Source organism: Carlito syrichta, unplaced genomic scaffold, assembly GCF_000164805.1.
Source record: "Carlito syrichta isolate Samal-C Ts95f unplaced genomic scaffold, Tarsius_syrichta-2.0.1 Scaffold307329, whole genome shotgun sequence".
NCBI lineage: Eukaryota > Metazoa > Chordata > Mammalia > Primates > Tarsiidae > Carlito > Carlito syrichta.
The window spans coordinates 203,283-215,968 of record NW_007251425.1 but is presented as its reverse complement, the minus strand read 5'-3'; the positions used below and the strand labels follow the sequence as shown (position 1 = coordinate 215,968).

At 59.0% G+C, this 12,686-nt stretch overlaps 1 protein-coding gene across 1 annotated transcript in view; it reads left to right on the top strand.

The window, feature by feature from the left end:
* CAMTA1 (calmodulin binding transcription activator 1) overlaps positions 1 to 12,686 on the top strand; it is a 294,680-nt gene that overhangs the window by 195,045 nt on the left and 86,949 nt on the right. The window contains 2 exon segments of the mRNA XM_021715722.1: positions 10,677 to 10,817; positions 12,298 to 12,686. The exon segment at positions 12,298 to 12,686 is cut by the window's right edge and continues 23 nt beyond it. Of these exon segments, the coding sequence (XP_021571397.1) occupies positions 10,677 to 10,817; positions 12,298 to 12,686 (530 nt within the window).

Here is a 12,686-nt window from a genome sequence, read left to right as displayed (position 1 = left end):
GCGCTGGGCAGCCGCAGGGGCGCAGCCGCCGCGGGAGCGCTGACCCGCGGGCACCTGCCTGCGCGAGCTCCTCACCCGCCCGCAGAGCCCTGGACGCCGGGCCCCCCCTTCCCCGCCTCCCCGAGGCCCACCTGCTGCTGACGCCCACGTCCCGGCTGTAGACCCGATGCGTCTTTTGTTTTCTCATAATTTTTCAGACAAAGACTAAAGAGCCAGGGAGGGGGGCCGTGTTTATTTGTTTTCCGTTTTTGCTTAGACGGTCATCCTGGTGATGACAGAATAACACCAAGAAGTAGCAGCAACAGAGGCTCCCCTCCCCGGCCCCGTCGACCCGTTCCCGGTCCACTGGCGCCACCTGGTGGGCCGCGGCGGCAGGCCCGCTCAGCGACGGGGGGCGGCGAGCCCCCACCCCCAGCCCCCTGCGACGGAGGCTGCAGGTGGGACCTCTCTCACCCCCGCCTCTGCGACTCTGGTGGGCGGAGACACGCAGAAGAGTCCTAGGGCCAGGCGCCTGTGCCCATCTCTCCACCTCCTCGACCCAGTCGGATGTGCCCGAGCGGGAGGGGGCGGGAGTCTCCACCCAATGGAAGGAGGAGGTTTGCTCAGTTCCGGCCTGAGAGGGGATGGGGGCTCGGAGGGTCGAAGACACCGTCCAGGATGCCCCAGGTGTGGGCCGGAGTGGGGGCAGCCCCACGGGAGGCTGTCGCGAGGGCTCCCTCTCCCCCGGGGCTCGAGGGAGCCCGTGGCTGCTTTGCCCAGAACCCAGCAAGGCCCAGCACATCCTGAGCAGACAGCAGCTCCCCGGGAAGCACCAGGAGGCGTCAGCAGGCAGGACCCCAGCGTCCGCCACGTTCTGATTCCCCAGGTCCTGAATGGGCCCCCGGAACCTGCACAACTCTCAGGTCGGGGTCCCCAGGACTGTGCTTGGTGAGGACACCCAGCCCGTAGCAGGCTCCAGCCAGGAACCAGCCTAGGAGCCCCTGCTGGAGAGCGGGAGCAGCCCCCGTGTGGGACCACAGCTTCTGTGGTGGTCAGGGGATCCTGGCAGCCGGGTGGGAGACAATGCTGAGCTCAGAGGGACACTCCCCAACAGGCGCAAGGAACTGAGTGTGGAATTGCTGGGTGTGCCAGGGCCCTGTGGGGTCTTTCCTGGACTTCAGCTTAACAAGCACAGCCCTAGAAGTCTCCCTGATTTGTACCCAGTGGGATCTTGCCAGCCACTTGCTGACCTGAACTCATGAGAAGCCCCGGAGTTCCCTAGGAGGAAGCACCCCCATGGGGGACCCAGGGCCGGGGACGGCAGCTCTGTCCCCAAGAGCAGAGGCCTGGCTGCCTGCCTGGGCCGCAGGACCTGGGGGCCCTGGGGGAGGCAGGGACGGCCGCACCGAGGGACCCAGAGAGGACTTCCCCACACAGTTTGCTCTTCCCTTTGGGCAGGAGCTGCTGGCAGGCAGGGCAGGGCCTCTCCACGTGGCCCAGCCCCTGACTGCTGCTCCGGCCAGATGCCCAGGCTACTTCCTGCCCAGGTCCAGGGACAGCAGAGGGTGGCCCTGGGAGAACGCCTACTTGTAGTATGGGGCTTGCTCCCTTTACCTGCTTAGAGGATCCAGGTTTGTTTTGCAAAGTCCTTTCTCCCTCTGGCTCCATTGACTGAGCCGATTTGGCCCCACATAGGCCAGAAAGAGAAATGTGTCCTGTGATTTCTGTTCTCTTCTGGCTCCTTGACACGCACCTCTCCCCATCCCATTGCTTGGGTCCTGAGCACTCGCGGCCATAACAGGAGCTCCCTGTGATGAGGTGCACCCCTGTGCAGGTGTTGGAGTCCAGGGTTCCCCCCATCCGGAGCCTGGCTGCCACTAGGGGGGATCCCAAGCCCTGCTTGGTACCAGGGAGTTGTTTTCTTCCATTAGACTCTGTTGCCAATATTGAACTCATCAGATTTTCAGCCTCTCTTTAAAAATGGAAGACTATGGACCTCGAAGTCAGGGGTCAAGAGGCAGGACCCTCTAGGTGGAGCCTGCCTGCCTGCAGGTGCTGCCTCCTCTGAGCCCCCGAGGATGCACTGGGTCCAGGGTCCCAGAGCAGCCACACCGGAAGCAAGATGGAAAACACCTAGAATCCCACGTGCTCCCTGCCCTTCCTTCTGGGCAGCCTGGGAGGCTGGACAGACAGCTGGGCACTTTCCCCCAGCAGGGCCCCGGGTAAGGGGCTGCTGTGAGGCCAGAATGGGGAGAAGAGGGCTCCGGGGACCATGCGGCTCCGGGATGTGGACATGACCATGGACGTGTCTTTCCCCCCTGCCAAGTGCACTTCCAGCCTTGCTGGACAATCCTAGCATGCTTCATGCTCCTTCTACAACGCCAAGAATTCCCAGCCTGGTAACGAAGCTGGCTTAGCAAATCAAGAGATTCCGAGGACCTTGGGGTGGCTCCCATTGTCACCTCCCTGCCCAGTCAGCTCAGCTAAGGCCACTTTTATGTCACTGGTGACTTCCTGTGAGGCCAAGTGCAGAAGTAGCGAGGGTGCCTTCCGTGTGCCCTGACTCTTCTGACCTTGAACTCCTAGCCGGGCTGTGACCGTCCCCTCCCTGCCCCCTGCCTCCGAGGTCAGCCCCACGGGAAGGAAAATGCCGGGTGAAGTTCCCCATGTCCCGGCCATCTGCCCAACCCTCCGCCCCCGCCTTTTCCAGAGCATGTGTGAGGTCAGAGCCTGAGCCTGCTGGGGACGGGGACCCTGGCGCCTGCGTCCCCACCGTGAGAGCCGGAAGTGACAGGCTCACCCAGGGACCCGGCAGACGTGTCCCCGCACCAGCGCGGCAGCTCACACACGCCGGGCCGTCCCCCTCAGCCTCTGCGCTCCTCAAAATGAGATTTCTGGAAATTCAGTCCTCGGGACCAATAGGAGGAAGTGCTGAGTGGTGAGACAGGGAAATTGAATCGTATGTGGGTGTCTGAATATGAGAAGTTAAATCTAATGAAAATTTCATCCAGTTGAACCAAGAAATCAGACGTGGGGCCTTTATTCCTGTCAACAAGAATACAGTGAAAATTAAACCCACCCGGCTGCCATTTCCCATTGACCTTGTCGCCATGGAGACAGCCTTCTCCCATCAACAATGCAGAAGATTGGGGGAGATCCCGTTCACTCTGGGACAGGTGCCTGGCCACTCCCTCTCACCGCCTCTGGCACGTGGCCGCAAGGAGGGTGGCCACAGTCCAGGGTCGCCGGGCAGGTCCTGGTTTGCAACACACCCGTGGACTGATGCTCACAGCACCCTTTTCCATTCCCCTGGGGACCTGGTCGGAAAACAAATTAAACGGCCACCCACTTCATGAGTCTTCCTGGGGTGGCGGGTGCCTGAGTGGGAGGACCAGACAAGCCCAGGTGGAGGAGGAAGGGCCCCACGGCCCTCTGGACAAGGACACAGCCACCTGTCCCTGTCACCTGCTCGCCACAGCACCAAGAAATATCTTCCTGCACAAAGAAAGGTCAGATGTCGACTCCACCAGGTGCTGCCTGTGCCGTTGCCATGGCGACCAAAGCTCTGGTGGACTTCCCTGTCATCCTTCCAGAAGTTACCATCCCACTGAGCAGAGGGGCAGGTGGCTGGCTCTCACCAGTTCTGGGGCCACCATGGGCCGAGAGGGTGTCCAGAGTCCTCCCTTCTGAGTCTCACCCGGTTCCCCTCCAAAGTCTCCCAGGCAATACGTTGCTGAGTGACAGCGTCACCTCCTTCGAGGTTTTCCAGCCTGGCCTGTCTCAGATCTCCTATGGATGCCACCAAGTCAGAACCCAGGCGTGGGATCCACCTTCCTGCATGGGGAGCAATGGCGTTGTGGCCAGGTGAGCCGGCAAGAGGCACCCATTTAACAGACGAAGAAACTGAGTTCCAGAGGAGGCAAAGGCCTTCTTCCTGGATCACACGGTGCATGAGGAAGAGAGCCACAGCCACACTGGGGCTCGTGACTCCAAGCCAGCAAGGACCCGCCCCCAGAGGCTCCCAGTGTTTCTGCATTCCAGCCCCTTCTTCCCAAAGGGCCGGCTCAGGGCTTGAGCTCAGAGGTTCACCCTGAACTCCCCCACCTGGAGGGTGGCCACACCAGGAATGAAGAGGTGTGGCTTCCTCAGACACCCCAACCCTCATCTTCCACTTGGTGAGTTAGATCCCCCCCACCTCCACCTCACCCCCACAAATCCCACACTGTCTGGAGTGAAGCCTTTCTTCGGGTTCTTTTGTTATAGAAAGTCCCCCTAAAGGCACCCCTAGCCAGGTACCCCACACAGCCACAGTGGATATGGCCAGGGCACACCTCTGGGAACCCCCAGTGTCCAGGGTCATGGCTGCGATGTCCTGCTTGCAGCTGACCTCCCTGGGGTCTCTCCTCCTCCCTCTCTCGCTCTGGATTCTCCAAGGGCAGGCCCCCTGCCTTCCAGCCCCTCTGCCCAAGGCTCAAGGGAGCGTTTCTTCTGCCCTAGTTGGGCGGCTGCCCCTTCAGGCCTGGCCCCTAAGTGAGGAGAATCAAAAGGGAAGAGCCACGGACTGGGGAGTTTCTGTCCCCTGCAGTCCCTAGCCAGCAAGGGCCAGCCCTTCAGAGACAGCCCAGTGCCCCCTGTAGTCAGAGAGGGCTGAGACGGAGGGGGGTTGCCGCTTGGGAAGAGAAGCCCTTGGCCCAGCCCCAGGTCCCAGAGTCTCTTGAAGCCACCGCCCCAGGGAACCAGACTCCTCTCCGGGGAGTGAAGCGGGTCTCACTGCATGTGAAAGAAACCGCCTACTCCTGGCAGGGTGGCTTTCTCTTCTTTGGGAAGGACCCCGGCCAGGCAGGTCACATGGTGGGAAGAGCTGATGTCTGCAAACCCTCCTCACCCTACTTACCATCTGTGTGGCCTTGGGCAAGTGACGCAACATTTCTGAGTCTTGGTTTTGGCATTCATAAAATGGGATATTAGGGCATGACCTCAAGGGATCACAGAATCATAGAGAGGTCAGCTCTACTGGTGGTTCTCAAATGAGTGTGCATTGAAGGCCTCCTGGAGGGCCGATTAGGAAGAGGATACCAGGCCACCTCCATGGAGTGTCTGATTCAGTTGGTCTAGGTAGGGCCTGAGAATGTATATTTCTGACAAGCCCCCAGGTGATTATACTGCCAAAACCACACTTTGAGAGCTACCACTTCATGTGGGAATACCCAGCCCAGCACCCTGCCCTAAGCAGATGCTCAGTGGGGAGTAGATATTATTGTCCTTTCTTCTTTTTTGTAATGGAGTCAACCCATCAGGAAGCTCCCACAGTGCCTGGCACATCATTATTGGCCTGGAGGTATCATTATTGTTCCTGAGACACCACGAGCTCTGCTACAGCTCACTGAAGGAAGCCATGAACCAACGGAACAAAAAGAAAACAGTGCTGGGGAGGGTGTGATTGATTGAGGAACTGCCCATTCACGTATTCCTCAGCCACGTTTATTAAGCATCTACTGTGAGCCAGGCACTGCTCTGAGCATGGGGGAGCCCATGAACAGCTCAAGTCCTACCCTCATGATCAGGCTTTGTTTCCTGTGGGGACAGCGATGGGCAGCCAGGAAGGCAACTGTAATGTCTATACCTGCAGTTCTCAAACTTTAGTGGGCACTGGACCCCGCAGGAGGGCCGGTTAAGATGCAGGTGCTGGGCCCTGTCCCCAGAGTGGCTGATTCAGCTTGAGGGGTTTGAGGTGGGGGCCTGAGCTGGGCTGTGCTGGTACAAAGGGTGGGATTTGAAGTGGTACAGGAGGGAGGCATTCTGGAAAGCCCGTGATGTCAGGGCCTTTGAACTAGGTACTCATGGGCACACACACAAGTGTGTACAGGCAGGGTGGGTCTCCCCCAGGGATTTGTAGGGCTCCAGTCAGGGAGCCTGGGGGCGGGGGGGGGGGGGGTAGGGGAGGCCTGATCCTCAATGCAGGGTCCTCAATGCAGTCTGCTGGGGCTGCCTGCTACAATGTGAATGTTTGTCCCCTCCAAAATTCATGTTGAAGTGTAATCCCCGGTGCAACTATGTCTAGAGGTGGGACCCCATAGGAGGTGCTTAGCAGTTATGAAATGAGTGCCCAGGAATAATTTAATTTTCTTTGCCCTTCTGCCGTGGGATGATGTAGCCAGAAGGTCTTTGCCAGCTTCTGGTCTTGATATTGGACCTCCCAGCCTCCAGAACTATACACCGATACATTCCTCTTCTTCATGAATCCCCCAGTCTGTGGTGTTCTGCCCCAACAGAATATCACAGACTGGTGGCTTGAACAACAGAAATGGATTGTCTCACCGTCCCCAAGGCTAGAAGTCTAAGAGCAAGGTGATGCTGGGGTTGGTTTGGAGTGAGGCCTCTCTTACCAGCTTGCAGAAGGCCACCTGCTAGCTGCGCCTCACGCGGCCTTTTCTCTGTGCATGAGCGTCCCTGGGTTCTCTTCCTCTTCTTATAAGGACAGCTGTCCTGTCGGGTTAGGACCCACCCATAGGACCTCATTTAGCCTTAATTCCCTTCCTAAAGGCCTGTCCCCAAATGCAGTCACATTGGATGGTTAGGACTTCAACCTATGAGTCTTGGGGGACATAATTGAGTTCCTAGAAGAAAATAGGGGAACTCTACCTGGACTTGGGCTCAGGCTGTTTAGCCAAAACTCTCCACCTCTCCACAAGGACCTCGGCTGGAACAAGAGGCCTCGACGGGCAGCCCCCCATATGGGGTGCAGCCCCCATACCTTCCCCAGCCCTCTCTCTAGATCTCAATTACTCTCTTCCTGGCGGTTGGCCGCCTCTTGGGTAAATTGTTCATCAGAAGATGCTCTCCAAAGCCTGGACCACATGCTGCTGTCATTGATTTCATTTGATTATTCATATTAGTGGAAGCGCCGCTGCCTTGCCGCGGGTCGTAATTAGGGTAAACATCCTGTTCGAAGGGCCAGGTCAGCACTGGAGTGGACCCCTGGGTTCCTGGGACAGCCACTCCCAGCCTCAGCTCCGCAGACCTCACACAGGCAGCCCCATCCAAGACAATGCAGAACCCAGGCCTGTGGGTCAGAGGGCTGATCCTCTAAGGAGCCCAGCGTCCTGCTTCCTGGTGGCCCATGTGACCATCCCAGCCGCTTCTGTCCTGTGGAGGCCCATGCTGGGGGCTGGCTCATCCCACTCTATGCCTGCTTCTTTCCCTCTTGAGTCCTCCTCCCCGCCCCCATCCCCGCCTTGCTGGGATACAGGACTCTCTCCTCCTTGTAAGCACCCCAGGGACCACCACCCAGCCACCATGGACAGGGAGCTGCAGAAAAGGGCCCTCTATCTGGATTTGGCTCAGGTCATTCTCCCAGGGGAGACAACAACCAGGCCTAGGAACAAGGAGTCGGGGGCCCTCCAGAGAGGTTCAGTGAGCAGGTGGGGACAGTTGTCACCCAGAGCCACCAGAGGTTACCTCTCTGGGAGCCCCTCTTCCTGTGTCCCTGCCTTACATGATGTGTTATGACCTTACGTGTCATGAAGTTCATGTGATCGCATGTCCTTTTAACGCAGTTTCCCTCTGCTGCTTTGCAAAGGGGGCTGGGCGAGGACAGGGAGGCCAGCCGGCGAGTTTATTAACCTTCCCTCCATGAAGCGCTTCCTCCCTATAGAAATCTCCTTTCCCGCTGATTCATTACGTGTCGGGAAGCAGAGCATGACATGTTAAAAGCCGTCTTGATGGTATTTGATATTCAGGACTAACAACTCACCACCTCGGAGGAGGGGGCTTCTCTCCACCTCCCCCTCAACACCAGAGCCAGGCGGGAGACAATCTGCATATTGGATGTGCCAAGACAGTAGGCAATTTGCATTAAGCATCCAGAAGCTCTCTGCTCACAATCTGTCACCCTTCACTGGGTCTTCATTTTATAACCTTCCCAACCTCAGGAATCGAGCAAGAGGCAGAGCAAATACAGTGGCCACAGCCCGTCGGGGCTGGAAGGGAAACCTGGCCTGAGTGGCGGTTGTCAGAGCTGGGGGATGGGGTGGGGTGCTGAGCAGGAATGCCAGAAGGCTCTCCAGCCAAAGGATTGGCAGGCCCAGCCTGAGACCCAAGACCCCTGAGAGCCAAGATCAAACTCAGTGGGGGTTTTCCCAGAGCACGTGGGTCCCAGCTTTTCAAGAAGCACCTTGTCCGAGTTCCCACGGGAAGAAGCGCCAACAGTGAGCTCACAGGGGTTTCTGCTCTTGGGCTTGCAGTCCCTGCTGAGTTTGGGCTTAGGGCAGGGCAGTGTGTTTCCCATGTGAGGAGCCCCGGCCGAGCTTTACAAAACACCTGGCACCGTTCCAGACCAATGACACCAGAATCTCCAAGCTGGGGCCTGGGCACAGCCAGGGTAGGGGTCAGACAACTGGAATAGACCGTTGCATAGCACTGCAGAGAAAAGCCTCAGATCCCGCCCAGTGGCCCCTGGAGTGTGATCCGGGCTGTCACCTCCCCTCCCCGGGCCTCTGTTTGCTCATCTGTACAATAGGTCTAGAAAAAGCTTTAGCCAAGCAGGACTCTGGACATGGGGTCGGGCCAGAGAGCCCCAAGCCCGTCATTCTGCCTCCACCAGGTCCTGCCTGCTGTTATCTGTCTTCTGTACTGAATTTCTGGGTAGAGGTTTGTATGAGAAAAGGGCCCATAGTATGAAGAGGTTTAAAAGCCCCTGGCCTGGGCCTTCCCTGACAGCTGCAGGGACGAGGTGCTTGGGCTGCCGGAGACTGCCTTTCAGCCAATTGGTGGGCTGCAAGCGCCACCACCCACCCCCGCCTGTGCCCGTCACATAAGCGCTAAACAGGCAAGCACGGCCACTCAGCAAGTCAGGGCGGGTGCCCCTGGGCCCTCCACACTCCCTCACGATAACCGATCAGAGTCTATGACCCCCTGGGGACAGGTGAGCATGCAGGAGGCAGGGCCCTGCAGACCAGAGAGGCCTCGTCAGAGTGGAGCAGAGTGGAAGGGGCAAGATACCTGGACCAGGTGACAACATGTGCAGAGAAGGACAGCGGCACACTGGAGGGATTTCCACAGGATCCTAGCCCTCACCTGTGGGTCTCCCACCTTTGCAAAACCTGTGGAGTAAATATGGTGCCAACAAGGAACAGAACAGCATCCCAGGGCCCAGCCATCTGCAGATGTCACAGCAAGAAGCTTCCATCCCCAAGCCCAGTCCCTACAGATCAGCCAAGTCCCAGGGTACCTGCTTAGTGTCACTGTCATCACTGTTACCACCATCACTGCCACCAGCCACCACCATCATGACGTCATCACCATCCTCACTGTCATCACCATCGACACTGTCACCACCATTGCTGCCACCACTGTCATCACCACCAACACCTTCATCACTGTCACCACCATCACCACCACCATCATCACCATCATCACCATTGCCATCCTCACCACCCTCACTGGCGATGGTTACGACAGCAGCTACTCCTAGTTGAGTGCACACAAAGTGCCAGGCACATAGAACAGCCACCATATTTCCTTCTGGCCGACCAGTGAGGCAGGAACTACAATATTCCCGTTTTACAGGTAAGGAAACTGAGACTTAGAGAGACTAAGAGACGTGCCCAAATCCACACAGCAAAATCAAAACATGGACTCAAATTCAGGCCTGAATCTGACCGAGCTCCTACCTGCCACATAGACTGTCTCTTTGTCCCTGTGCACCTGGAGCTCTTCCCTGAGCTGGGACAGGCACCGCAAGTATTAACAGTCCTCCCCCTAGAGTCCACAGGAGAGAAACTCCAGCCAGAGGAGAAAGGAAGTCATTCCTATATTGGCAAAGCCACTGGCCTCTCCCTACCGGTACCCTGTGCCCTATCCCTCTGCACTCCTGGAACCCTAGGTACCAGCTCCAGCCCCAGGGCTGTGGAGTCACTGCCTCCAAAACCCATCAGGGCCACCAGAGAGAGCTGGGCTGTGCCACTGGCCTGACTCAGGGCCCAGCCACCACTGGGCCAGGCCTGCTCTGGCTGAGAAGAGAAAACCGCAGGGAGCAGGCCCAAAACAGCCCACACGCTCCACTGGAGACGTCCATTTTGACTTCCAGCTCCCGTCCTACCAGGCAGGTGGGGATCCCCCACCCCGACCCCAGGGACTGCAGAGGTGCTGGGTGGAGGGCTGAGCAGAACCCCCAGGGCAGCTGTTCCGATGGCCAGCCATCAGCCAGCACTGGGCACGGCAGCACCCACCATCCCTCTCTTCTCCCTGCCTCTCTTGCACCTGCAGCCTCTTGAACACAGAGAGGTCTGCTGAGAGCAGGCTCCACCAAGCCAGGAACTCTGGTCCTCCCTGCTCTCCAGAACTGCTGGCCTCCGTCCTCTGGGTCTCCACGAGATGCTTGCCATCTGGGGAGGCCCCTCAACCACCTATCAACTCTCCTGCTCTGTCCTCTCTCCCTCTCTCCTCCACTCTGGATACCACAGGGAAGGGGTCAGGAGCCAGAGAAAGAGCTCAGAATTCCCACAAGAGCAGGGGTCCGGCAGGGCACCCTGGCCACCCTCCCTGCTCCTTCCCCCTCGTGTTCATCGGTTCACCCCTGGAGCCTGCCTGCCCCAGAGAGAGGCCTGCCCCTAGAGAAGGCCTCCGTCCTCCCCGAGGGCCCCCCAGGGCCATCCCACATCCACACCCCTGACGGCCCCCTGCCTCTCTCTCCGCAGTCCACGGCATCAAGTGGACCTGCAGCAATGGGAACAGCAGCTCGGGCTTCTCCGTGGAGCAGCTGGTGCAGCAGATCCTCGACAGCCACCAGACCAAGCCCCAGCCACGGACCCACAACTGCCTCTGCACCGGCAGCTTGGGTGAGCGGGGCTCCCGGGACAGGTGGGGACCACGGGGCACAGAGGGCCCAGCTGGGCAGCGGGAGCAGCTGTCCTCCACGGGGGTGGTCGTACTGTCAGCCGGGACCAGGCGATGCCACAGCACCCATGACAGACACAGGGCAGTCCCTTCACGCCCACCCTGCCCTCCCCCACCCGACCCGGGCAGCCTGCTTTGGGCAAGAGGGAGCCATTGCCAGAGAGCAGGGTCGGGAGCAGCAGAGTCAGAGGAGTGAGGAGGCTGAGGCTCTGAGTGCCTGCTAGGACCCACCTTCCTGGGCATCAGGCCCCAGGCACAGGGGTTTTTCAGGGAGACCTGCCCCAAGTCAACAGGGCCACACAAGCCAAACCTCCTGCTTTAACCTCTGTCTCCTCTGAGACATAAAGCACCCCACGTGCTCCCTCCTGAGCATCTGTTTTTCTGATCGTGGTATTTGCTCTTGGAAAAGCGCACTGCCCTCTCCCTCGCTCCCTTGGCTGCCTTAATTAGGTCTTTCCATTAGAGGGTCGTTTCGCCTCTCCGCAGTCTTCTTGCATTCAGGAGTCCTGGTAGTGAGGCTGTAGACCTGGGGAGCATTCACCCTGTTATCAGAAGCAAAGTGACCCTTATCAGATGCAATGAAAATATTAGATGGACGAGAGAGAAAAGCTGTGCTGGCCGCCGGGTCCAGGGAGGGCCAGGGAGACTCGCCAGAGCTCAGGCACGTTTGGTCCCTGAGGCTTTCTTCCTCCCTGCCTCTGAACTGAGGGTCTGGGGCTCTGTTCTTGCTTAGTTAGGATTAGGATTTTTGCCCCCCCAAGAGCTGAGACAGGCCTAGACTCCAATACCTTTCTGCCTCTGGAGCAAGGTCTAGAACCTTCTTTGGTCCTGTGGCCCCAGAGCTGATCCAGAGAGTGTGTATCTCCACCTCCCTCTCGACCCCTGGTTTCCAGGCCGCAGGGAGGCTCCCACCGGGGCACCTGGTTGTCAAGAGTTTCCTGAAACACTGCACGGCCTGAACGGGTGTCGGAAGTTGGGGTCAGGGGCAAGAGGGTAGGGACACGGCTACCCTCCCTGGACCGAGGCCCTCTGGCCAGCAGGAGCCCTCCCAGGGGAGTGGAGTCTGCCTCTGATGGTGGACTTTCCTCCTGGACGGTGACATTCTCTGCTCCTTCCCCTTCCCGACTCTCCATGTGCCAGGAGGCTCCTCTTCCTAGTCCAAGGATAGTCAAGGATAAAGCCCCATGATCATTGGAGGATGGCGCCATGAGCCATGGGAGAGCCCCAGGGCTTGGGATACAGGGGTCCAAGACCCTGAGCGCCCCAGGGGTGGAGCCTGGGGCCTGCCAGGGGCCCTCATTGCCCAGGAGCAGGGTCTGCCACCATCCCAGCCCTGACCCTCTCTCTGCGTGTGTGCGTGTGTGTGTGCGTGCCCGTGCATGCATGTGTGCGTGCGTGTGTGCTGTGCTCTGATCTCCGCAGGCGCGGGCAGCAGCGTGCACCACAAGTGTAACAGTGCCAAACACCGCATCATCTCGCCGAAGGTGGAGCCACGGACAGGGGGGTATGGGAGCCACGCAGAGGTGCAGCACAACGACGTGTCTGAGGGCAAGCATGAGCACAGCCACGGCAAGGGCTCGAGCCGCGAGAAGAGGAACGGCAAGGTGGCCAAGCCCGTACTGCTGCACCAGAACAGCACCGAGGTGTCCTCCACCAACCAGGTGGAAGTCCCCGACACCACACAGAGCTCCCCCGTGTCCATCAGCAGCGGGCTCAACAGCGACCCCGACATGGTGGACAGCCCAGTGGTCACAGGTGTGTCCAGCATGGCGGTGGCCTCCGTGATGGGAAGCCTGTCCCAGAGCGCCACG